This window comes from Antechinus flavipes, chromosome 2, assembly GCF_016432865.1.
Source record: "Antechinus flavipes isolate AdamAnt ecotype Samford, QLD, Australia chromosome 2, AdamAnt_v2, whole genome shotgun sequence".
NCBI classification, from domain to species: domain Eukaryota; kingdom Metazoa; phylum Chordata; class Mammalia; order Dasyuromorphia; family Dasyuridae; genus Antechinus; species Antechinus flavipes.
This window is the reverse complement of record NC_067399.1, coordinates 251,660,256-251,687,805: the sequence shown is the minus strand read 5'-3', so window position 1 is coordinate 251,687,805 and position 27,550 is coordinate 251,660,256. Positions and strand designations below refer to the sequence as shown.

The 27,550-nt window shown below is 39.1% G+C and overlaps 1 protein-coding gene across 1 annotated transcript in view; it reads right to left on the bottom strand.

The window, feature by feature from the left end:
- Positions 1 to 3,589: 3,589 nt before the first annotated feature.
- The window catches only part of CDH4 (cadherin 4), a 1,241,109-nt gene continuing 1,217,148 nt past the window's right edge, over positions 3,590 to 27,550 (bottom strand). The window contains exons 12-16 of the mRNA XM_051976684.1: positions 25,837 to 26,070; positions 21,002 to 21,235; positions 11,901 to 12,040; positions 9,194 to 9,358; positions 3,590 to 4,347 (exon numbers count right to left, since the gene is read on the bottom strand). Coding sequence (XP_051832644.1) covers positions 4,141 to 4,347; positions 9,194 to 9,358; positions 11,901 to 12,040; positions 21,002 to 21,235; positions 25,837 to 26,070 — 980 coding nt within the window. The 3' untranslated portion in view covers positions 3,590 to 4,140. The remainder of the gene's footprint in view (positions 4,348 to 9,193; positions 9,359 to 11,900; positions 12,041 to 21,001; positions 21,236 to 25,836; positions 26,071 to 27,550) is intronic.

The window sequence follows — 27,550 nt, the reverse complement described above, 5'->3', positions numbered from 1 at the left end:
CCCTGGTTGGTGCTAAACCATTCTGCTCATTACAGAACAAACTTCCCTCCCTTCCCCCAACTAAATCTTGAGCCCACATCCTGCCATGTCAATGCCAGTTGCTTCTGGCTTGCTATGGAGGGGCTCCTGGGTTTCAGTCTCACATTTTCACTGAAACTTTCTATTTACAAGCTACTAACCACAGACTTTTGACATTGATTGTACTATTGGTTAATGCTAATCCACTAGCCTAAGCCGGGGCTTGAAGATTGCTCTGGGAGGAGATAGGGGACCTAGTGAACTTGGGGCAGGCTAATCTTTCAGGCATTGAGAAGGAATCTTTGCCGTCCTGCATTCCTATACCCTCTGCCTTCTTAGTGAGTGGACAACAGAGATGCTCTGGTGCCCATTGGCAGAGAAGCAAAGAGAAAAAAAAGGCAAGCTCAGAGGAATAAATGCAGGAAAAGGACTTTCTCACCACCTCCTTATGTCCCTCTTACCTAACACTGCAAGATAAAAAGTTAGTGAAAGGGATATTGTTGACCATAGTCAACAATGGTTTCAGGGGCTAAGCCACTTTCCTATTCTTCCACCCTGGTACAGGTGCCACTTGTAACAATAGGGGATGTAAGTGGGTCTTGGCAACATCATTCCTTTTGCCATAGAGCAGAGCTTCAGAGGTGCATTTACCACCCTCCCCCCCTCTCCTCATCTCAGTAAGATGTTCCTAATTCAGGGGCATCCCTCTAGAGCAAGATTCTTGAAGTGTGATTTGTGAATAGATTTCAGAGGGTCTGAGTATTTTTAAAAATTTGATAGCTGTACTTTAGTATAATTAGTTTTCCTTATAATTCTCTGTGTTTTACACAGGATTACATAGGAAACAAATGATGCTTTATTTTGTGCATTTAAAAATGTTACTCTAAGAAAGGGTCCATAGTCTTAATCAGATTGGCAAAGGAGTCCCTGACACAAAAAGGTTAAAATTGTGTGTGTGCGTGTGTGTGTGTGTGTGTGTGTGTGTGTGTGTGTGTGTGTGAGAGAGAGAGAGAGAGAGAGAGAGAGAGAGAGAGAGAGAGAGAGAGAGAGAGAGAAAGAGAGAGGAGGGAACCCAGAGCTAGACTTGAGAACTAGTATTCTTGGAAGTTCAGGGAAAAACATTTATACCTGCTTTAGTTAACAAATCATATTCACATTTGAAAATAATTCACAGTCCTCAGGTTAAAAACTTTTACCCAAAAGGAGAACATAAAAAAATGACAACCACTACTCAACTCACAATCCACCAACCCTAACCCCATCAACAATTCCATTAGAACCCCACCCCCCTCCCTGTTTTGCTACCCCATCCCCATGAACATTTCAGACAATTCTCATTGGCTAACTGACCCCGAGTGGTTTGCATAGCATGGCTTGGGACTGGGGTGGGGTGGGATGGGAATAGCTTACATTGAGAAGCAATTCCTACCATCTGCCTTACCCACCCTCCCCCTTGGCTTCAGTGAGTACATCTCCTTGGGGACCTGGCTGCCTGCATAGTGGGAAAAAATAGACTAGAGGAGGACTCTGAACCTCAGCTATTTGAGAAAGAATCCCCTACCTCCACATACCTACCTTTCCCATTCCCTTTCCTCTGAAGTACTCTAGGAAGTACAAGAAGAGATAGAAACACTATTTGGGCCTTAATGACTGATCCATACTTCAATCAGTGCACTTAGGTAGAGCCAGTGGGGATGGGGGTGGTGAAAGTGAGGCACAACTCTTGACTTTAAATTGGGAGACACTCTACTCTTTGTTACATATGTACCTTAAAGGAATGGGGAAAGCACAGGGAAATGGGCCATAGGCTGAAAAAATTAGCCCATCACTCCTTTTTCCAAGAAATGATGGGGGCAGGGAAGAGCCACTGGAATACTTAGAGTATCCAAGTAAGAGGCACCTTAGGGTGGGTGTAGAGGTTTCTGTGTTGGAAAGGGATGGGGAGGATGATGTGAATGGGGACTGTGGGTTTCCTACCAAGTGCAGGTTACCCCCTAAACTACCATGGTGCACTCGAGGGATGTCTTCCTGCCAAGCCACCAGTCTTTTGGGGGCATTTCCTGAGTTCTTGTCTAACATGATGTCATTTCTCAGGAAGCCCCCTTTAAGCTTCTTTTTCCTCATCAATCAAGTGGTGAGTGAGGAAAACACACTGGATTGCAACTGGGAGATGGAAAGAGTACATAGTTTGCATTCCTTCTGTCCCCTCTGGAGTCCAGATGGCACATGTTCCGAGCACTCTTTTGTTCACAGAAGTTGCATCTTATGGAGTACAGACTCTGGTAAAATGGGAAATGCACAAAGAGCATGTTCATTATTTGTAAGCTATAGCATCCCAGTATGCTTTCCTTAATGGGACCCTTTGCCATGAGAGGGATCTCTGCCTCTCTCCCTCCTTTAATTGAGCATTCAAAAGCATTCTCATTATGGAAAAAGTCATCATCCGCAGATAATCATTTTCTGACACCATATATAAACTTGGAATCAAAAGGAAAAGAGAGCTAAACACTTTGACACTTTTACCATATTCACTCCAAACTCAGTTGCAGAATATAAAAAAATACACTGTATACCCAGGGACTCATAGCACGGGACTTAGGTGGCTTCTAACCCAAGAAACATTGTTCATATCACATATCCATGCAGGTAAAATCATCTCACAGACGTTAGAAGGAAACCTACAAGTCCAAATCAGTAAAGGGGCAAAATGCTGTTTTTAAATCTAATAGCTATTTCTTATTGGTTCAAAATGACCACACTAGGTAGTTAGAACTATCTCTAATTCTGATGTTCAATTCTCTGGATGTTACAAAACCTTTTGTTAAGTTGGTGTTGTTGGAGCACAGCCAGGACCACTCGCTACAGACTGAGCATGCTTTCATACCCGGTTGCCGCTTTCCCCCGTGGACTTGATTAGTGTGAGCAGTGTCAAGCCCCCACTGGCTAGTGGGGCCACCCACTAACTGGTTTACGTGTTGCTGTCTGACTTCGACTGTTGGTGCTTGGGACATGAAGACTTTACTAGACAAGGGAGATAGAGATGAGGGCAATGGGCTAATGAAGCCAGACTCCATCTTTAACACTGAGTGGGGAGGTGGCTGGCAGGATCCTTGTGAAATGTCAAAGTGATAAAAAAGCAGTTTCTGTCCTTGGGAATGGCGATACATCAGTGATGATGCCAGGCAGCAACATGTAGCTTGGCTAGGATTTAGTTAAAGGACTCACTCAGTATCCTGGGGGCAGTCAGAAACCTGTGGAGGGCAAGACACAAAGAGATGCTCTTTGGTCTTTTGGTGGTTTATATGTGTAGGGAGTTTTCACCAGACCCAGTGGAGACTTTCCAGAGGAGCCTATAGCCCAAGACTAATCAACCTGGCTATTTTATGCGGCTATCTCAGTTATGTGGCCAGTGGAGGAAGGACACCAGGTGATAAGTGCATCTTTTTAACACCGAGCTACAAACAGCAAGAATGACTAAACCACCACCCACAGAGTATCAAGAATGGCTATTTGGATTTTCACTCAAAATATGTTTTGTGTTTCTATTTTTTGTTTTGTGAAACAAGTCATCCACTTTTATTTATTTATTTTTCTTTAAAAATAATGAAAAAAAAAAGACCACCCAAAAACAAAAACCAGAAACAATCTCCATGGTTCTTTCATTATTCCTTCAGAGCCAGAACTAGCTTGGGGTCAGAGAGAGTGCTGCTCATGATGGTTGAAACTTTTGTTTGTTTTTAATCGCTCCTGAGATCGAGGGAATCTGATACATGTACCAAAAGGCACTTTCAATTTTTTTTTTTTAAAAACAGTACTTCTGTTCTAAGAAATTCAAGTTAAGACAGAGTGCCTTTCACTCTCCTTAGTCATAAAGCGGATATTGTAATGAGCCATAAACCCTGCTGACACTTAAAAAAAAATGGAGCAGAGACAACAAGTGTTCATGCTAGACAGCTCAATGTTCTGGGAAAAAAAAAAAAGTAACTCCTAACTCACCACTAAAATAATACAGTCAGCAGGGGGGAGTAATTAAAAAAGCTGCCACTTTTGTACAGCTCTTGCTTCTCTGCTGTCCGTTCATTTTTTTTTTTTTTCGATTTTGTTCTGAGAATATGAGGTCAGTTAATCTTCATCTCCCCCTCCATACATGTCCGCAAGTTTCTTGAACCTGGGTCCCCAGTCGTTGAGATAGTCGTAATCTTGGTCCCCAGAGCTGGAAGAGTTCAGAGAACTGACAGAGCCGGCTGTGGAACCACTTCCTTCGTAGTCAAAGACCAGCAGGGAATCATAGGGTGGTGCTGTAGGGTCATTATCCGCGGCTCGCAACCCCTGGATTCACAAAAGACATGGTGTTAAGGAGACAATGGGAACTTCAATGGTGGGGGCGGGGGCAATGGGTAGGATGCCATTGGAGGAGGGCATTGCCTGAGTGGTCCCCGAAGCTATTCAAAAGCTCCTCTGGACCACTTCTTTACCTGTAAAATGAAAGGGTTGGACCACGTATTTCTAAGCCTCTTCGGATTTTAAGATTTTATGATATGACTCTGCTTAAGGTAATTATAGGGGATGAAAATATTTAAGAAGATACAAGGGGAATTTCAGAAAGACATTAGCACACACAACAGTTAAGGATATGTAGGAGGGGTGGCTATTCTGCATGTCTTTATTATTCTATAATCTGATAAGTTTACAGCAGGCACTGTATAGATAGTTTCCACAGTTTAATCCTCAAGTAGTTTTCTTTCTGCAGAACTGCTCTAGCGACATGTTATCCAAAGATCAGAAAGGACCATCCCTGTTACCTCCAAACTGCTCAGAGCACATGTGGAGACCTGGGGCCCAATCTTCCCACTGATATGGAATCTCTACCACAGTTGCTCCATTCTTTGCCTCAGTTTGCCCACTTGCAAAAAAAAAAAAGATCTATACAAGGTAACTTTGTCCTGTAGGAGTACCATCTTGGCTAGATATAGCATCATTTGGTCTTTTAAAGGATGAAAAACCATTTAATTAACCTTCAAGAACCACATTTTCTACTTTCCCCACCAAAGCCGAGGACAATGTGCACACATTTCACGAATTTGCAGTTTCCAAATGGTTTTTCAAGGCCCTTTATCCTCACTCCAGAAGGAAGGATGTAACTAGTTTGTGCTACACACATTTAAATATAAATTACATTTGCTAAAAACAATTTCTCACACATTCTGGGGCAGAAGAGAGAAGATGGGACTGTCTCAAATTAGGAGTCATGTTTCACCTCCTTTTACAGAGACAGGGAATTAGAAGAGTGATGATAACACTTTCTGCATTTTCTGTTGCCTTATCAAGTAGCACAGGGCTAATGACTTTCACCTGACTATACTCTCAGTGCAAGGTCCTCAACCTCCAGTCACCAAGGGAAGAAATCAGTTTAGAGTTCTATGGAAAGGCCATGTTCTTTTCAAATATATGTGTGTTTTTCCAAAGCTAAATCCACTCCCTTGAGTGGAGGTCAGGAAGTTATAGTATGCTACTAGCTGTGTGACCTGGGGCAAGGCACTCTGGGTTTCAGCTTCTTCTGTTGAATTATACAAACTCTAAGTTGCCTTCTACACCTCCTATTATATAGTCGATGTTCTAAAGTCCCTTCCAATGATTCTACAGGACACAGGAGGATGTGGAAGTTACAAGCCATAGAAAGATATCTAACCCCTAGTCTACTTCTTGCCCCCATCCAATTAGACACCAGAGGACCTAGAGCAAGCAAGTCCATGAAGAACCTTTTCCCCTGCCTCAGACTTTTTCCTATAAAAATTCTGTTGGGATTTCTGCTGTCCTTCAACCTTTATGTGATCCTCATTGCTCTTTCCTGCTATCTGTGTCCCTTTGGAAGGGAGTGGGGAGGGAACTGAGGTCAATCAAAACACTCTGACCCTTTGGTCTACTATGCCCTTTCCAACAATTGTAGGATCACACCACTTTAATGAATAGGAGTCATCAACAATAGGTCCCCTGAATCTTACTCTATAGCTGAAACCTCTCATATGTGTCATCTCTTTGAATTAGAATATGAGCTCCTTGAGAGCTGGAGCTGAATTTTCCATTAGTATCCACATCATTTAGGACAATGTTTAGCAGAAGGAAAGCATTTAAAAGATGTTTCATCAATCAATCAATTCCAAACCCAACATTCTGTGTTAGGAAGTCCCTTCTTGCCTTGCCATTTTGTGATTTTACCATTTTAAAAGAATCTAATTTTGTCACAGCTCAAATAAAAACCATGGAGAATTTGTGATGTTTAAAAAAAAAAGACCTTTTTTGTTTTTGTCTCTAGAAACCTGGTTAAGCGATCTTGTGATGAAGAGAGCCATCTACACCCAGAGAGAGGACTGTGGGAATTGAGAGTGATTTACAACATAGCATTTTCACTCTTTTTGTTGTTGTTTGCTTGCATTTTATTTTCTTTTTCATTTTTTTTTCCTGTTTGATTTGGTTTTTCTTTCTTTTTTTATTATAGCTTTTTATTTAGAAAACATATGCATGGATAATTTTTCAGTATTGACCTTTGCAAAATCTTTTGTTCTAAATTTTCCTCTCTTTCCCCTCCCCACCTCCCCTAAATGGCTGGTATTCCAATACATGTTAAAATATATGTTATTGATTTGATTTTTCTTGTGTAGCAAGATAATTGTATAAATATGTATGCATATATTGGATTTAACATATTTCTACCATGTTTAACATATATTGGATTACTTGCAATCTAGGGGAGGGGATGGGGGAAGGGAGGGAAATTGGAACACGAAATTTTGTAAGGGTTAATATTGAAAAATTATCCATGCATGTGTTTTGAAAATAAAAAAGAAACCTGGTTGAACAACAAGCATTATTATCATTAGGAGAATTTTATTATGCTTAGAAATTACCTGCCTGAACAACCAATAGATGGAAAAATCATAAGATGCTGTTTTACTGATGTATAGACACATGTATGAATATATGATACGTATATATTTATGTATGTGTAGTATATCTGGGTATATATTTCTCTTTCTGACTTTTAAAGAAGGAGAAGCATCACATTGTACACTTCACTTTTGTTTGGACTACAACTGAACTATTAGCTTCAATTCAACTGAAAAACACATCATTGTTAAGCCCCAATTATATGAACTGGGCTCTAGGGTTACCAAGGAAAAAAGCATAACAGTTCCTACTCTCTCATGTAACTTACTTTCTACTGTGGGGTGGGAATAGTGTCTAAATTGTAAGCAGTCATAAGTTTTCTTTCTAAGAGAAACTTTTGACTCTGATAAAAAAAAATTGCGGTAAATTAAAAGACTTTCCACTTAAATCTGGGATAAAAATGAGGTACCAGCCAACTAGCAAATGTGATACCTAATTGTGCCAGAGGGTTCTGATACTCCTACATTTCTATAAAGCCTTCTTTTAAGTGTATTTTTATGTACCATGATTATTAAAGTATTATAATTACTTATTTTTAAATATTATTTATTAAATAGGAAAAGCATAAGTGACTGATAAAAAATATGCTCCATATTTTTTCTACTCATTTGGCCACTCTAATGGAAAGTCTAGTTATATGTTTGAACTGTGAGATTATGTACTCTAGGTACTGCAGATTTCCCTATTGGCAGTTTATTTATTACCTCCTAGTATTTAGGTGATAGTGATAGGAAAATAGGAATAGATTCTGGATTACTAGTCTGGCAATCAATCCCAAATTGATAAAAGTAATCAATCCCAAAGTGATGGCCAATGGAATGTCTAATGGTAGAATCCAGGTGTCAGGGCAAAGTCAATCAGGATGAAGTTTTTAGTTAGGAGGCCTTTTAGATCTCCTCTAAAGGCAGCTAAGTGGAGGGAAAAGGACCTACATATGCAAAAATATCTGTGGCAGCTCTTTTTTTGTGGTGGCAAGGATTTAGAAATTGAGGGTATGGTCATCAACTGGGTAATGGGTGAATAAATTGTGATATTTGAATGTAATGCAATACTGTTATCCTATAAGAAAGGAGGAACAGACTGATTTCAGAAAAACCTGGAAAAACCTACATATATTGATGCTGAGTGAAATGAGCAGAACTATGAATACATCATACATAGTAAAAAAAAAAAAGTCATGTGATGAGCAACTGTGATGGATTTGGCTCTTTTCAACAATAAAGTGATTCGAGGCAATTCCATTAGACTTGAGATGGAAAATGCCAAGCATATCCAGAAGGTGAACTATGGAGACTGAATACAGATTGAAGCAAACTATTTTCACCTTTTTTTTTCCTTTTTTCTTGTGGTTTTCCCCTTTTCTTTTGATTTTTCTTCCCCAACATGACTAATATGGAAATATATTTAAAATTATTGTACATATGTAACTTATAATGTATTGCTGGAATTCAAAAGGTTACAAAAATGAATGTTGAAAGTTAATTTTACATGTATTTGGAAAAAATAAAATATGACTAAGTGGAAAAACAAAACCAAAAGCAGCTAGGTACTGAGGTGGATAAGAGTACTGGGCCTAGAGTCAGGAAGACAAGAGTTCAAATTTAACTTCAGGCATTTGCTGTTAGATCCTAGGAAAATCACTCAGTATCCTCCAGAATTGGTTTCTCCATTTTTAACAAATAGACAATAAAAGCATCTATCTACCCTGAAGGTTTTTTTGTGAGGATCAAATGAGATTATATTGTAAAGTGCTTAGTACATAGTAGGTTTCTTAATAAATATTTGTTCCTTCCTCACCTCTCTAAGAAGTACCATTCAGGAGATACTCCCTTCTGTCTACAGGTATAGCAGGCCCTCTTATTTTAATGCCAAGGCCAACTTCTTAACTTTTTCATCTCAAAGGAAGCACATTCATTTGTTTTGACAAGGAAAACAAGAAGGACTCTCTGGGCTAGGAGCCAAATCTCTAAGAATCATGGTCAATGGAAGCTTTGAGGCAATTCAATCCAGAGTGTCTCCAGATGCAAGTTGGCATCTGCAACATGAAGTCCAGAATTGCATTTTGGAATCATGCTTGGCTTTGGCATTTGATATATCTATAGTATTTTCTTTCAAGGAGTCTGGGCAAATTTTGTCTTTACAGCTGTATACCACCAGGTTCCATGTCTATGTCTAACTGTCATTCTATCCTGTTAGTTCACCCCCTTTCAGAGTTTCAGGAAATGCTCACCTCATTGATGAAGTCACCAATATCTCCTGGGTGGGGGACAACTGGCCGGATGGGGTACTGGGGCTCAGCCCCCACTGGCCTCTCATCCACCCGCCTTACACCTGGTGCTTTGTTTAATACATGATCCATTGTCTCTGGTTGTTGAAGTTGGCTTAGATCATAATCCTAAAATAAGAAAAGATGTGCAGAGTTACTAGGGAGGATTTTGTTATTAAATAATAACAATTATAATGGTAATACTTCTAATCTATACAGTCTTTAATAATTTACTATAATTATTATTATATTATATATAATAATTATTATTACTAGAATTATTATATATTATAGTTATAATAGTTAACTATTTACTATAATAATTTACCAATTTAATAATTTATTAAGTGGTTAAATGACTTATGGTCACATAGCTAGCAAATGTTGGAAACAGGTTTCAAATGGAGATCTCACTTGATTCCAGAGCTTGAAACTAAGCAAACCTGCTCATTCGTCTATATTAGCCTTTCCTTCTCTGAGCCAATAATGCTGAATTAAAAATCAAAGTATCTAAAACTTCAAATCACAAATTTAATACTTAGTTTGAAAAAAGAAAACTTAGGGACATTAGAGTTCCACTTAATACACAGCGAATATGATGAGATTGAGAGGATGGTTTGAAAGGTGGTATAATCAAAAGACTAAAGACAATGGCATCAAAATAAAAGGCAGGCATCCTTAAAATTAACCAGTCCTGAAAACCTGGGAAGGAGTCAGCTGAACTGAGGGAAAATAGTTGTTAGCACTGTACTGTTTATGCATAGAATCAGGTCAGGAAAAATACTTGTAGGGAGAGGTATAAGGTGTTGTGAATGATGATTTTCCTGATACAAAGAATCAACCCAGGATAATTCATTTGAAAGAGGAAAGATGCTAATTATTCCCACCCCCTTCTCATTTAGTTGCAGACATGTGGTTGAGGATTCAAATAGGATCAATGTCATCAAATGTGTGAAGAGCTAAACATGGAAGAAAAATTACCAGTATTCTGGAGTGATCCTGTGGGGCAGAATCAGAGCCAGGAGAAATTACAAGGAGGTCATTGTTGGCTCACGATGTAGGGAGTATTTTCTAACCATTAGTTAGAACAAAATGATTTCTTCCATTCTTCAGCAATGAAACAGGATACTTTGGGTGAGCTGGCAGATATTTCACCCTAATCTTCAAAGTATAAGAGTATTTCAAGTGAGGGAGGAAAAGAAGCTGCCCCTGTGGAGGCCTTAACTAAACTAAGCTGTCTTTCGCTTGAAGCTCAATTATGAAATAGATCTTGGCTACTACAGCTTTGCAAAAGAAAAGAAAGATGAATGGAAGGAATAAAATCCCCAAACACATTTAGACATTTACAAATGAGAACCAGAGAGAGAAATTAAAGCTTATTAGAAGCTGTTAAGGGAGCTATATTTCACTATTTCAAGGCAAGAGATACTGTGATAGTAGCCATAGATAGGAGGTCACTAAGGTGGGTAATGATTTCAGTAGGCCTGGAGTGCCCTCCCTATAGCCAAATCTGTCCTCAGAGGTTCGGATCATTAGTGTTTTCTCTCACCTTTGAAAAAAAGGCCTGAAGCTTCCTTCCTTCCTTAGCTATTCTGAACCATAACCCCCTGTCTTGGGAAAGAGTAATGACAATCTCTGACATATACATACAAATATGTGTGTGTGTATGTATATGTATATACACACACATATACATACACACACACACACATATATATATACACACACATATAGGTAAAACTTCAGCTTATATAATACCATTTCAATATTTGGTATATTAATAATAATAATAATAATGATCATAATAACAATGATCACATATATAGTATTTTAAGATTTACAGAAAAGCTTCATATATGTTCTCTTTTAATATTCTCAACTATTCTGTGTGGTAGCTGCTATGATTATACCCATTTTACAGTTGAGGAAATTGAGGCAGAAAGAGATCAAGTGACTTTGTTGGGAGTCACACAGGTAGTGTTTGACCTCAGGTTTTTCTGATTCCAAGTGAGGTAATCTGTCTACTATACTATCTTACTGCCATCAATGAAAAAGGGTGACAATCCTGGAAGGGAGAAGAGCAGCGATTATCACACTCTTTTTACAGATGAGGAAACTGTTACCCAAAGAAGGGAAATAATTTGATTAGAAGAACACACAGTGAGTTAGTGCTGTCAGCTTAACTACTGAGCATGGCAGAGATAGAGAGGGGCCAAAAGGAAACATTAATTAAGAATATAGCTTCTCAGAGTGTGAGAAACTTAGGGACCATGTTTTTCTTTTCCTCCAAAGCAAATCCAAATACTCCATTTTTTCAATGAAGGAAAAAGAATTCCAGGGCCTCAAGGGGACTTGCCCAGGATCACATAGAAAGTAAATGTCAGAGATATGAACCCAGATTCTCTGACTGTGACGGAGTCAATGCTCTTTCCATAATGTTTATTGAATTGAATGAAGAGAGAGGAGAGAGTTAGCATTTTCTTGAAGGAAATAGGACTCCAAAGGATGATTAGCATTTTGACAGGTGAGTGCAAAGTATTCTAGTGATGGAGATTTTTTTCTCAAATGCCATTTGATCTTTTGTAGCCTTAGCCTCTTTTTGAACACTGAGCAGTCCAAAGGGATGGAATAACAAGGAGAGAGACTTGAGAGTGAGCCTGGATCCTCTCACCTGGTCTTCTTCACCCCCACCTTCCTCATCATATTTCAGGATATTGTCTCTGACGTCATCCTCAGGATCAATGAGAAGCTGCTTGGTATGCCGCTCCTTCTCCCGGCGTTTCATCCATACCACAAACAGCAGAACCATAGCTACAATGAGACCCAACAAGTATGTGAGAACTTTGTTTGCAAAAGGCAATATTGGGTTTTTAAAAAAAATTCCTTTAATTCCTATCTCCTTGCTTTTGTCTGTGCATTCCTTCCTTCTCCTTTCAGCTCAAATCCCTTATGTGTGTAAAAAAGGAGAGCTGAATTTGGAGTCAGAGACCTGAATTCTATTTCCAGTTCTGCTACTTACTAGCTATATAATTGTGGACAGTTACTTAGCTGGCCTTGGTTTCCTTCTCTTTAAAATGAAGAAACTGGACAAGAAGGATATCTTTTCTTGGTATTCAGTGCAAAAGAGAGATGCCTAAGGTATTACACAAGAAATACCTATAATAGACTGTTGATATCTTGTACTTCCTTGATGAAGAGGTCAAATCTTGAGGGGAAAATGGGCTGCAGCTTCTTGTTGGCCATCAGCATCAGAAGAAAAAAAATACCTCTAGTCTTTGGGTCCAATTTTATTAAAGCAATGTTTGTATTAGAGTTAGAATTTAATCTCATTGTAAGCAGCATCAGTACTAGATGTTTAAAAATTTCTGGTCTGGGTGAGCAAATAGAATAGAAAGTCAGAAATCTACACTTGGAAGAGATTGTAGAGATCATTCAGTCCAATGCATTTTTTTTTAAAGATCATATTAATAGTAAATAATAGAACTGGGAATTTGATACCAAGACCTACAGGCTTTTTTGCTTTTAAAGGTATTAGCACCTTAGCTACATTTCCTACTCTGTTTTCTTGTGTCTCCCTCTTCCTTCTTTCTCAGTTTCTTTAGTTTTTCTTCCTTCCTTCCTTCCTTCTTCCTTTCTTCCCCTCTCCCCTGCCTCAGGCTTTGTCTTCTTTTTTTCTAGACTATTACTCATTCTACCTCTGTCTCTGTCCCTGTGTATATCATTCAATTTATCCCTATCAAGAGCATCACCATCCTTCCATTCACCCAGGTTTGTAAAGTAGGAGTCATTCTTAATTTTTCATTCTGTCTCACAACTTATATCCAGTGTTCAAGTCTTATCAATTATACCTATATAATATCTTTTGTATGCTTTCTCTTTTCTCCATTCTCACATTAACCACATTATTTCAGACCTTCATTGACTAGACTATTGATTTCATTAGCCTCCTAATTTCTCCAATCTCTAGTCACTGCTACATCTATTTCATATTCCATATTGCTACCAATATGATATTCCTAAAGCACAAAACTGGAATATCACTCTTCTGCTCAGGAAGCTTCAGTGACTCCCTATTAGCTCTAGAGATAAAATCCATTTATTTGATACTTATAGCCCTTCACAATTTAGTTCCAACTTTCTTTTCCCACTAGGCTAATTACTTCTCCGTTACACACTTTGTATTATAGTTCAACTAATTGCTTCCTGTATATAATGTTCATCTCTCCTCTTTCCTCTGTGTCTTTGTATACTTATGCCTGGAATATTCTTTCTTGAAACCCCTAGCTCCTTTTTAAAGTCAACTCTAGAGCTGTATTCTGCAAGAAGATTTCCCTTCCCCCAGTTATTAGTAGTGTTTCCTATCCTGAATTGGGCAACTAAGTGGTACAGTAGATAGAACACTGGAGCTGGAGTTAGGAAGATCTAAGTTTAAATCCAGTCTTAGACTCTTAGACCCTGAACAAGTAATTTAACCCCTATTTGCCTCAATTCCTCATCTGCAAAATGGGAACATTCTGGAGAAGGAAATATCCCCATTAGGGACATTGCAGATGCTCTGCAAAGATTTGTTGTCTAATGATTTGATCACTCACAATGAGAAGGTGTCCACAAGTTGCTGGGAGAGATTTCTGGGTGTGTGGATCATAGTAAATTTTTGATAGCTCATAGAATCTATGACTCTATGATATACTATCAGGCTCAGATGAGATACTGATGAATTTTGTTGAATTACTTCCCCTTCCTCCCTCTTTCTTTTTTATTCTTTGTTATAAGGCATCGGTTTTTGGGTAGGGGGAGGGGAAAGGCTCTGTCTCCCTTGGATAGAGTTTTGTTTTGCAGCCTGCTAGTGCATTGATGATATCATATATTATATTATCTGTGTTTGTGGTTCATTCCTGTTTGGCTATAATCTGCATGTAGAGTTCTTTACAACGTGGCTCCAACTAACTTTTCCAGTATTAGTTCACGAGAACACTCTTCAGGTGCTCTACCTCCCAGCCAAACTAGACCAGCCAAACTAGCTTTTGCCTCAACTTTGGCATTCCATCTTTCACCGAGGGACATTTATACTTCTACCTCTCAGGTCGTTGTCATTCTTCAAGGTTTACCTCTTTCTCCATGAAACCTTCCCTGATTCTTCTCCACCATCTACTCTAATTATTTCCTTCTTTGTGTGTAGTTATATACTACAAGAGTAGGAATAGGATATAAGCCCCTTCTGGAACTGTTTTATCTTTGTTTTTTTGTTTCTCTTTTACCCAGTAGGCCATCTTTCACATAGGCCTTTGTGAAGGATCTATTGATTTTGTCTCTCTCCCTCTTTCTATGGCTTTGGAGAAAAGACCTAGTTTGAGGGAGTTGCCTAAAGCACAGAAAAATTTGTGACTTGCTCAGAGTCTCATAGGTAATGTTCTGAGTAGGGTTTGAACCCATCCTAATTATAAATCTTGCATAATGCACCTTTTTGACTTTTACTTTGCATATAGTATATGCTTACTAAATGTATATTGAATGAAAGGCCAGAAAGGTGTCTTCTTTAAACTTTCCAAATTCCTCAGAGCCTAGAACAGTGTTCTGTATACAGTAGGCACTTAATAAAAGTTTGGATTAAAGGATGAATGAAATCCAGAATGGGTGTGATCTCTTATCAGTATTTGAAGTATCACATGGTTTATAAGTAGTACATTCAAAAGCCAAGGGATGAGGACAGGGTGACCTTGTGTCTCAGATTATGAGCTCTCCAGGAAGCTTTTGTTGAAGGGAAAAAAATATAGCACCTCATTTTCTTTCTTTTTTTTTTTTTTTTTGCAAATTGGGGGACTGTGGGTAAGGAATATTGCATAGATCAGTGGTTCTCAAACTTTTGTTTTCAGTATCTTTATCCTATTAAAAATTATTGAGGATCTCTCCTTTTGTTTATCTGGATTATATTTATAGACATTTACCATATTGGAAATAAAAACTATTTTTGAATTTGTAGACCCTCTAAAAGGATTTCAGAGACCCCCAGGATTCTCTAGACTATACTTTGAGAACCACTGGCATAGACAGTTTGAAGATATAATAGAGAAAGACTTGAATCCCACATTAGCTGTGTGACTTTGGGCAAATAGTTTAATCTCCCCTTGCTTTAGTTTTCTCACCTGTATAATAAAGAGTTGGACTCAGTGGCTATGACTGTATCTATGACTCTATGATACACTATCAGGCTCAGATGAGATACTGATGAATTTTATTAAATTACTTCCCCTTCCTCCCTCTTTCTTTTTTAAATTCTTTGTTATAAGGGATCGGGTTCTGGGTAGGGGGAGGGGAAAGGCTATTTTCAGAAATGAAGATGATATGAAAATAAAAGATTTTATTGAAAGAATGATATCGAGCCTTCTACATTGTAGCCTGTCCTGTAGCCCAGTCTTTCATTTTCACTTCCTCTCTTTACCCTGCACTAGGAGATCAGGAGAATGAAGCGGTCCCTGCTTCTTCTGGAAGCTGAGATGAACAGGAGGCTTGCAGTTTACCTCATTTTCTCTCTTTGTTCTGAGAACCATGGTATTTATGCCCAACACGGAGGTGCTGAAGTGACTAGAAGAGGACTGGACAGCTAATTACTGGCACTCAGTGCCAACTGGCTGCTGCCTCATCCTGCTCACCGTGCAGTTTTCAGAGTTCAGCATTTTTTTTTTTTAATGCTTAGCTGAGATCTGCTTGTGAGCAGTAGAATATAACTCTCCTCTCCGACATAAAACCTCTGAGATATTTAGTGTGCTTTTAAAGTCCTTTTCTGTTTTCTAAGAGTCATTCACAACAAGCTACCTTTCTGGTGTACAAAGGTGGTTTTGTAAGGGCTACACTGGTTTCTGATGTTCCCTTTCTCCACCTGGTGGGAAAGCTGACATCGAAGATGCTGTAAAACTTCTTTACAGGATAGACTTTTAATATGTCAATAGCCCAAATAGGTCTTGTTCTTGTATTTTATTCCCCCACAGAATGGAACATAGCATGACTCTAGTTATAAAGTCATTTGGACTCTGTGTGGAGTAACCTAGAAATCTTTTTTTTTTTTTTTTTTTGTGTTGGTGGTGGTGGGGGACAAAAAACCATTCTGGATTTGAAGTTAGAAGTTCTGGCTCTATCACTTGTTGCATATGTGATTTTTTAAAAATAACTTTTTATTGACAGAATCCATGCCAGGGTAATTTTTTATATTATCCCTTGCACTCACTTCTGTTCCAATTTTCCCTGTCCCTCTCTCCACCCCTTCCCCAGATGGCAAGCATTGCCTATGTGATCTTGTACAAATTGCTAAAACTCTCTGAGCCCAGCTTCTTCATCTATAAAATGAAGTGGCTTGACTAGATGGCCTCTCATATCCCTTTTAAATCTAAGACTCTGAGATGATACATTTTATTATACATTTCTTTCTTAAAAAATTATTTTTGAAAAGTATTTCCATCAATTTTACAAAACAAATGGATGAGCTTCTCTTCTCCTGTGACTTGTGATTTTCCTAGCCAGTCCCTAACATTTTGGGAACCTAACTAGTGAAGGAAAGAAACAAATATGAAGGAATATCAGGACACTATAATGTATTTACTGGAAGGAGCTTTACAAATCATTTAGTTCAATGTCTTTCCTTTCCCTCATTTTAAAGATGAAAAAATTGAAGCTCAGAGGGGGTTAAACTGATTTGTCTGATGTCACACAGAGTCAATGGCAGAGCCAGGACAAAGCTTTCAAGCCAATATTCTTTTTCTGAAGATACTAACTGGGTTGGCATTTTTTATTGTTTAGGACTTAGGCTTTAAGAGGGGTTTTGAAGGGGAAAAAATTTCTTCTTTTATCAATTGTTTTGATATTTCTCATTTGGTATTTCCCATTTTACTTGGAAGAATGGCTTTATTCTATTGATTAGGCTGTATGGATTCCTGATGAATCTGAGTATCAGGTTTGTCAGTTTGGGTGGATTACTGAATCTCTGCTCCATACCAACTGATCAAATGAGAAGTGTGCCCACCAAGTAGAGTGAAAACAAAGATAATCCCACTGGAATGTGGATTCCTTAAGAGTAGTTATATTTGTGTTCCAGGTACCTAGAATCGTGCCTGGAACCTAGAATGTGCTTAGTAAATGCCTATTGAATCATGAATTGATTTCTCTGTCTCTGTCTCTCTATTTCTCTCTGTCTCTCTCTCTCTCTCTCTCTCTCTCTCTCTCTCTCTCTCTCTCTCTCTCTCTCTCTCTCTCTTTTTCTTTCTCTCTCTCTTTTCTCTCACACACATACACACACACAGAGCCTTCTCTGGCAGCCCTATTGGCTTGAAGCTGATGGTAGATATTTTGAGCCAGAGGTCAAACATTCTTCATTCAGAGGAAGATTCTGATGTGCCAGGTCACTCTGCCAAGCTCTGTGTAATTTAAAAGTATCAGAATTGGTGAAAACGTCTCGTCTTCACTCCCTTCCTCCAACTGGCATCACTCCCTCCCCAAACCCACTCATCATAAATTACATTTCTTATCCTTCATGTGGCTTTTTCAGCTCTCAAGCATAAAAAAGTCAATTAGACTGACAATGAATGTCAAAATAAGCTTTGCTAATAAAAACCAGCCTTTAAAGAGGGATAATGCATCTGAAAATGAGGAAGGAACCTCTTAAATTCAGTGCCCTTCAGCCGAAGGTAATTTTAGTCAACAGAATGTTCAGGAGGTTACCTTGTACCTTGAAGTTAAGTTTTGTAAAATGGATAAAAAAAAAAAAAACCAAAACCCTAGAGCCTGAATTTCTTCTTTTTACCATAGTTTTTGATATCTGATACAAACTTTTACAATTTTCTAAAACATCACAAATATTTTGAAGAGGTATTGATAAGTGAGGAGAAAGACCTGAGAGCTGTCTTTCCCTCCCCTCCAATGAGATAAAACTCTGGGAGCCTTTCGGAAGCCAAATCTGGCTAACCCCTTCAGAAACATACACAATGGTGATCAAAATTGAAGTCAGGGTCAAAGATCTTTAGAGTGACCCTGGGCTTCTAGTTATTCTAAAACACATACATGCGTGCATTACTACATGCTTAGATAAAGCAGGGGACAGCAGTGAGAGACCCCTCATGGAGGAGGTAGAGGAGATAGAGGAAGAAGGAACGCTGGAGGGCCCCAAAGGACTGCTGCCTGCATATTCTGATCCCCTTTGCATTTTCATGAGCACTAACATTAACTAAATTTATGCAAATGCAAAGATAAAAATGATAACGCTATAACTTTGAGCAGAGCTTGGCACAGTGGGGACAGAAACCTGGGAAGCTGAAAAAAAATACTCATTGGGGTAAATATTCATTCCCAATGTGCAGGAAGAAGCAGTGGGACTCCCATTAGAGATAACCCAAGTTACGGTTTTCCATCTCTCTGCTTCTCACGCATCCCCTGGCCCAGTGTGTTTAAATGGAGATCTCAGAGCTTATGCCATTAGCTCTGCCTGGCACCCACATGCTGTAGCACATTAGGATAATGTACCCGCTCCAGCCTCGTCCTCCCCCATTTAATCCTTGGCTTGTTTTCCCAATTGTTTTCCACAATAAGATATAACTCTGCTCAGTTCTGATTTCCAAGAAACTATGTGTTTGGTCCAACTGTCCTTCCCTCAGAATTCAAGTAGTTCATTCTAAATGCATGGGCCTTGGTTCAACGTTGGGATGTTACCAGTGACCACTTCATTGGGTTTTAGATGAGAAGGAACCTTTTCTACCCAATAAGGCAGATTCCTAAAGTTCAAAGAAAATGACTGAAAATAAGAACGTGGCTTCAATAGAGATCGAATTTGGATTCTTGGGTTTTCTTGGGCAGCTCTTAGGTGGCTGACTGATGCTTCAGAACAGTGAGTTAGTTCTTCCCCTGAGTGGACAGAGTCAACATTAGCCCTGCTTTTAAATGGGGGAAGGACAGATGAACTAGGCGTGAAAAGAAGTTATAGCTTTGTCATTAACTCACTGAGTGACCTTTAGATCTTTTCCTTGACTTCATTTACCTTATCAGTAAGATAATAAAGGCTACTATTTACATGCCATTTTAAGATTTACAAAATGTTATTATATCATTTGAAATTCAAAGAAACTATGTAAAATAGGTGCTATCATTATCTCTCTTTTATAGATGAGGGAATTGAGAGAGATCACATGCCTTTCTCAGGGTCAGGTTCATGAGTAAGGGTAGGGTTAGAATCTAAGTTTTGGTGGACTTCAAGTCTATCAGGCAACTTAGGTGCCTAAAATGTTCTTAATAGTTCTGATGTTCCATGATTCCATAAATGGACTCCCAGGAGTCTATATAATTTGCTTCTTCCAATTCCCCCCAATTCCCCTGTAGAATATCTCTAAGGGAATGATGTGTGTGTGTGTGTGTGTGTGTGTGTGTGTGTGTGTGTATCTGTGGGGCATCAGCTCATGGATCATGAGGGACATAACCTTATGAGGGAGGCTAATTTAGGATGACAAAACAGTTTCTTTATTGATTCCTTAGTCTTGATATGTCAGCAAAGGATGTTTGTATCAACAGGATTGGATACTAAGCCAGTAAGAGTAGCCCACTCAATGGACCTTAAAGAGATAACCCCTCCTTTCTCTTCTTGTCTGATTTTTTATCCATGATATAGACACCCTTTGTCTCCATGTGAGATTAATAAAGGCACTGCTTTATTGTGCCAAAGAGCCAGATTTTCTAGTGCTAGGTTCCTCTAGAGCCAGGGCAGCTCTTTATACTCTATGGATGATTCCCATCAACCTAATCCCTACAACACACATAGGAATTTGGATAGCATACACTGCTTTTACCCACTGCAATCCTGATCTACCTATGTCTATGAGCATATCATTACAAAAGCTCCCGTTCCCTAGTAGTGAAAGCAAGAAAAATCATATGTTCTTTGGTTCTTGTCACCTCTGACATCATGGAGTGATTTATTTGGTATTTCTCTAATACACTTATTATGGATCAATCAAGTCATCAATTAATGAACGTTTATTAAGCACCGAGGCATTCTTCTAGGCACAGGGCACACAAAGACAAAAGCAAAAGTTGCTGTTCTCTATATGTGGAGGTACACACTAAATAAATAAGAGTGGGCTGGCAGCCTCATATTTAAGTGTTACCTTGTATTTATTTAGTCCCTTACCATTCCTTTCATAGTTTGTTTCAGTTATTTTGTTTTCTATCCAGGTTTTGATCTCCTCATATGCAATCTAGACAATTTAGTGAGACAGTGTTGTCATAGATTTAGGAAGGAAAGGAATCATCAAGGCATCTCAATCATTTTCTTCATTTTATAAATGAGGAAACTGGCCCAGAGAGATTAAATAACTCACCCAAGATCACACAGGTTATATGTGGTAGAGGGAAGAATTTCAGCTCTGGATTTTAGTCCTAGTTCCAGTGTTATGTGATTCTGGGAAAAATAATTTTGTTTCCCTGAGCTTTGATTCCTTCTATAGAACACAGGAATTTGGATGATTTCTATGATCCCTCAAAACTATGTTAATGTGAGTGAGTTCTTATGTGAGACTTAAAAATATATGTATCAGACTATTCTGCCAATATCCCATGTCATACTTCCAAAAAACCTATCTAGCTACAGTTTATATATCCTAAGGGGTTCTAATCTGGGAACCAGTTTGTCTGGTGCATACAAGCTGCTTAGTGAAATTTAGGTACAAACATCTGACATGAGTCAAGGGCCTGCATGCCCCTTTCCCCCTTCCTCCCCTTGTCAATAGAAGCAATACTCACTTAGCAGAATGATGATACATATGAGGATGGCAATGATGGCCCCAGTGCCCAGACCAGCGGCCGCCACTGCACCAATGGTGGTGCAGTCTCCATTCTCATCACAAGGGCACACTTTGACTTTGATGATAGACATGTTGGACAGAGGCGGGTTTCCTGAGTCTGTGACAATGATGGGAACATCGTACATTCCAGCCTCGAGGTACATGATACGCAGGCTGAGCTGGGCATAGTCACCTGGAGCAAAACAAGCAGACCAAGAGAAGTAGAAGCTGCTGGGGAACATTCCCAATACAAGCTAAGTCTGCTGAGATGGAGAAGCTCTGTGTACATAAATAAGAGGGAGGCTGGGACATTGTCATCATGTTCCCAAATCTATCTTTACTCAAATCGATGAAAGTGGATTAATCCTGATCCATGATTTGTCTAGAAGGCATTGGGGTTGAACTTATCATGTGCCTTTTTCCCCCCAAGGGGCTTACTACTATGAAATACTAAAACCTACTAATAATTAGAAATAGAAGAAAGGGAAAAATAGGGGTGAGAGGAAAGAGGAAGAAAGAGTGAGTGAAGAAGGAGGGAAGAGAGAGAATGTTAACTCCTTGAAGTCAGGGTCTATTTTGATTTTTGTCTCTGGCCTCCATAGCAACTGTGACTGATACATAGTAAACACTTAATAAATGTTGAGTTGAAGAAGAAAGGAAAGGATGGGGAGAGAAGAGTGGTGGAGAAGAGAAGAAGAGAAGAAAGAAAGAGAGGAAGGTAAAACAGAAAGAATGAGATGAAGAAAGAAAAAAATGAAGGTAGAAAAAAATCAAAGGAGAGAGAATGAAGGAAGAAAGTAAATGGGATAGAAAGAATGATGTTTGGAAGATACAGGAGAGAGAAAAAGATAAATAATAAGAAAAAGGCAAATATAAAAAGAAAGAGGCAAAGGAGAGAAAATGAAAAATATAGCCTGAGAGCTGATAGACCTATATGGAATCTGGAAGTTCAGTCAGATAAAAGGAGGAAATAATGAGGTGCTAGGAGAATTTAGACCAATTAGTAAAGTTTAGGCCCTTCTAAAAATAAGTCTGATTGTGCTGTCTCCTTATGTTTGTGGGGTCCCAACTAGATTTTGAAGTCTTTAAAATTAATTAAGCATCTCTAAGTTTCAGGGCTATTTCTTGTTTTTGTCTTAAAGGCATTTTTTTTTTTCTCATTCGAGTTGTGACTGCAGGTGAATGCCCTTCCTCCTCCAGGCTTTGGTGCTAAGCTTAACAAGCTCTACTATACAAAGCTCTGACATAAGAGCACTTAACTCTGGATGTCACACTGACAAACTCATCAACATGCTTCACTTTTTCCCTCCTGCTGCCCTTTACCACAGCTAGAGTAAGAGGGAGGGAGGCAAGGATACTCAAGCATGTCACATACCGGGAGCTGGGGCTGTGCCGGTCAGCAGGGAGACTGTGGAAGCCTCTGGATAAAGTGGGCTTTGGGCTAGCAATAATAATGATTATAACAGCCAAGAGGCAGCTTGACATGTGGATTGGATGCTGGGGTTGGGGTCAGGAAAATCTGGATTTGAATCTGGATTTAGACATGAGTGGTACTACTTTAAGCAAGTTTCCCAACTTCTTTAACCCTCCATTGGCTCCTCTGTAAAATAATGGGGTTGTATTGGATGACTTTTTAATATCCCTTTTAATGCTCTACCTATGAACTTCTGCCCATTTCAGTCTCAAGATATATGATATAAAGGCTGAGCTGGGTATAGTCACCTCGAGCAAACCAAGTAAACCGAGATGAATGGAAGTTGCTGGGGAACATTCCCAAAACAAGCTAAGTCTGTTGACCTGAAGAATCTCTGTGTACATAAGAAGAAGGAGGCTGGGACAATGTCACCATGTTCCTAAATCTATCTTTAATCAAATCCACAAGAATGGGTTAACTCTAAACCATGATCTACCTAAAAGGCATGGGGTTGAATTCATCATGTGCTTTTGTCCCAAGGGGCTTATGATAAGATACTAAAACCTATGTATGATCAGAGATGGAGGAAAGGGAAAAGTAAAGATGAGAAAAAAGCGGAAGAAAAAGTGAGTTAAAAGGGAGGGAAATAGAGGATGATGAAAGTGGCCAGGTACTTTTGTTAGGAGTAGAGATTCTAATGAAGAGCAAAGCAAGCTCTGTCCTCAAGGAATTTCTCTTCTCCTGAGGGATACCACACATAGACAAGCAGATATGTATAATGTATAGACTCCTTTAACATTTCTGAAGCATTTTACTTAAGCACAGTGTCTAATACATAGTAAATGCTTAGTACATGTTTATTTTTTTTCTCCTAAACATATTTCCACATTTATCATGCTGTACAAGAAAAATCAGATCAAAAAGGAAAAAAATGAGAAAGAAAAAAAAAACAAATAAACAAGCAAATAACAATTACGACAACAAGAAGTTGAAAATACCATGTTGTGATTTATATTCAGTCCCCATAGTCTTCTCTCTGGATGAGGATGGCTCTCTCCTTTACAAATCTATTGGAATTGGCTTGAATTACGTCTATTGAAGAAAGCCAAGTCCATCACAGTGGATCATCACTTAATCTTCTTGTTGTTGTGTTGATTCTACTTATTTCACTCAGCTTTAGTTTTTAGTACATGCTTATTGATTGATTATTTTATTTAAAATAAAATCCTAGCAGGTAAATACTGCAGGCATTATTTCCATTTAAAAATGAGGAAATTGAGGTTCAAAAGAGGTCCACTGACTTGTCCACTGTCACACACACATTTAGTATACAAACCAGGTTCCTCTTTACTCCAAACTTTATGCTCTTTCCATTGTCTCCAACTAGCTTGAAGAGACTAAGAATTTCTACTCAGAAGTTTCTTGAGGATATTTCCAGGAGTTTCATGGATTTTCACCACTGACAAGCATGTATCTATTGGGAAGGCATTAGACTCCATGCCCATTGGTCAGGCCCTGAGATGTTCTCTCTGGGAGTCTGAGAGGTTAGAGAGGAAAGGAAGTAATGTCTAAAAGTAACAATATTTTCAGTATTCTTCAGTGCTTTTTCCATTTTGAAAATTTTTTCCTCTATCTGTTATCTTATTTGGCCAAAAGATAGGGCAGCTGTTACGATCTCCTACTTGAGAGATGAGAAAACCGAAGCTAGTGACTTATTCAAAAACACATAGCTAAATCCTAGCAGAAGCAAAGCTAGAATATAGGTCTTGTGGCTTAGCTTATGGCATTTTTTTTCTTCCACTATTAACATGAATCCTTTAGGCTCTGGCTGAAGAGGGTGGCTATTCCTTTGGCTTTCCATGAAATCAGAGCCTAGCAAGATAATTCTGTACTTCTCTCTGGGGCTGATAAGTTTTATTTTGACTCTATTATGTGGCTTTCATCTCCTTATCAGGATGACATTTTTCATTCATGTGTGGACTTTCTTTAAGAAAGATGCCTTTGGTTTGGCTATTAATTAAGCAATCTTAGGGAGTGAAGAGGCAGCTGGATGGTGCAGTGAATAGAGTAATGGATCTGAGGTCTGCGTTCAAATCTGACTTCAGACCCATACTAATTATAGATTCTGGCCAAGTCACTTAAGCCTGTTTATTTCTGTTTCTTCGTCTGTAAAATGAGTTGGAGAAGGAAATGGCAAATTGCTCCAGTAACTGTCAAAAGTCCGTCATGAAGAGTTAGCCACAACTCAACAATGACAACTACCCCATGACTTCATTGTAGTGAAGAAGAAGCACAATGGAAATAATACTGGATTTGGAGGCAAAGTACCTTGGTTCAAATCCCTGCCTAAGATATTTAACTCCTTTGGGACTCAGTCAATTTTATTATTTATAAATGAGTTTGCATCAGGTTATCTCTGAACTGTCTCCTAGCTCTCAATCTTATGACTCAGTGACAATTTAGATGAAAATTGTTCACTTCTGCTATGGTCTGATTTAATAAGTATCTATTGAATATGTATAATATGCTTAGCACATAAATTCAGCACAGTCCTTGGCGCAGAGCAGCTGCTTAATAGATGCTTGCTGATGGAATGGCTGATAGGCCAGGAACTAATCCATTAACTGTGAGCTCTTTAAAGGCCTTTTTGTATCCCTGGGATTAGGTCTGTGCCTGGTACGTAGTAGGTGCTCAATAAATGACCGATTAGGGGATGTAAAGTCAAAAATGAAATGGCTGTTGCTCTCAAGGAATTTAAGTGATTTATCAATGTAGACACATACTTTTTACTGAAGGATGAGAGACAGTATCAAGAAAGCATCTTCTAGCCTGGAATCTGGGGAAGAGAGGATTGGAGAGGGGAGTGCAGATCCAAAAGCAACATAATAGTTCCATCTGCTAACTTTATCTTGGACTGAACCAGCCCAGACTCTGCCTTCACCCATGTGCAGGAATGGATGTCTGGCATCTGTGTAGAGGCTGTCCAGCCATCTGTGACAGGGCATCTTCCCATTTCCCTCTGCCCACTATTAAGAGGCCACCTTTGGGTGATTATAGCCCAAGGCATAGCCGTTGATCCTGACCATAGCTTGGGCCAATTGCTCTGGGACATCAGGAAGACAGATAATTGCCTTCTCCTCTCAGCCATTGTGGATGATTAATATCCAGCCTGGTCCTGATAACCATTCATAATTATGAGCTGCATTAGCCAAGCTTAGTGCCAGGACACTAAGGGTTTTTGCAGCAGATCTGATATGAATCTTTCCTGATGAGCTCTTGGGCTTGTACTGCAATGGGGATGGGGACAGAGGAAGGGAGAGGAAGGCAGGGGGAAGTTAGAGTGCCAGTCTGAAGTCTCAGATCAGCCGTCAGACCCTTACCGTTTAATCGGGTGATGGTCCAGTTCTTCCGCACGGCTGATGGCATGAAGGGCAGCTCGAAGACGTAGGGGCCAATGTTGGGATCGATGTCAGCATCTGCAGCTGTGATATTGATGACGTTCAGGTTTGGCTTCTCGCACACCTGGGCCTCCTTAGGCAGCAGCTCTGGGGCATTGTCATTGATATCTATAAGATAGATCTGCAGGGTCCCTGTGCCACTAGCTGGGGGGATTCCTGTGGAAGGAGAGAAGGGTTAGACAGCAGGATCACATCCAGAACTTCCCAGCCCACAACCCTATTCATAGAAGCAGTCACCTACAACCTTCATATTAACTGACATAGAAAAAAAACACTTAGAATATTATAGTATACACCCACCATCTGAGTGTATACTATATATAAAATAATAATCTTGTGTTATTATAATAACACAGCAGTATCTCAATTGGATAAAACTATATAATTTACAAGATGCATCCAATTCCATTTTTTTCATTTTTTGCCCACAATAATCTTGTGAGGTAGACATTATATGTGCTATTTATTTCAATATTACATAAGAAGAAAATGAGGCTCATAGGAAGAAACCTAAATCTTCTGACTGATTCTAGTGCTCAATCCTCTGTATCGAGCCACCTTGCACTTGACCATGGCTGTCATACTGATGATGAAAATACCCAAACAGTAAATGGGACAGGGTTTTGTTATCATTTCAGCCACTTAATCTTTCCCACTTGGTTTGGCAGAATCCCTTTAAAATCTGATTTATTAAATGGATTTAGATATACCAGGGTACAAGCTATGTTTTCTAGACTATTAATTTCCTCTTCTATTGAAACACTGATGATATATGGGGTAACAATATAACTTTAGACTTTCCTTGGGATGATCACCTCATGTTCTCTGATAATTTGGACTCTTGATCAATTTATCTTATCTTGCCAATTCTCAGGCTCCCATTCCACTTCCTGGCCAGTCCTAAACTATAGTTATTGTGAGTGTATCTCTCCCTCACTCTGTTTTCTAGCTTCCCTTTATGTGCTTTTTTCCCCTATTAAGTAAGTTACTTGAGGGGAAAGACTGCATTGCTTACGTATAATTATGATCCCAGTGCTTATTTCTGGCACATAGTATGTACTTAATAAAATCTCTCTGTGTCTCTCCCTCTTCTCTTTCTCTTCCCTTTTCCTCCTCTTCTTCTTTCCCTTTCTTCTCCTCCTCCTCTTGTTCTCCTATTCTCCTCCTTTTTCTCTTCCTCCTCCTGTGCTCCTCCTCTTTCCCTCCTCCTTCTCCCTCTCATCCTCTTCTTCCTCCTCCTTTTTTTTCTGCTCTCCTTCTCCTACTCCTCATTCTCTTCTTCCTCCTCCTCTTCTTTTTCTTTTCCCACTTTTTTCTTCTTCTCTTTTCCCTTTTTCCCTTTCTCTCAATCTCTCCTTTCCTTCTTTTCTCTCTCTCTTCCTCACCTCCCCCTTCCCTTCTATCTTTGATATGTATTGTATTAACAACAACTAATATTTATATAATGCTTCAAGGCTTGCATATGTGCCTTAAATGCATTATATCATTTGAACATGACTCTGTGATATAGGGGCTGTTTACAGATGAAGAAACTGAGGCTGAGAGAGATTGGGCTAATTAGTTACTCAGGGTCACACAGGTGGTAAATATCACAGACAGGATTTAAAATTGGGTCTTCCTGTTTCAAGATTTTATA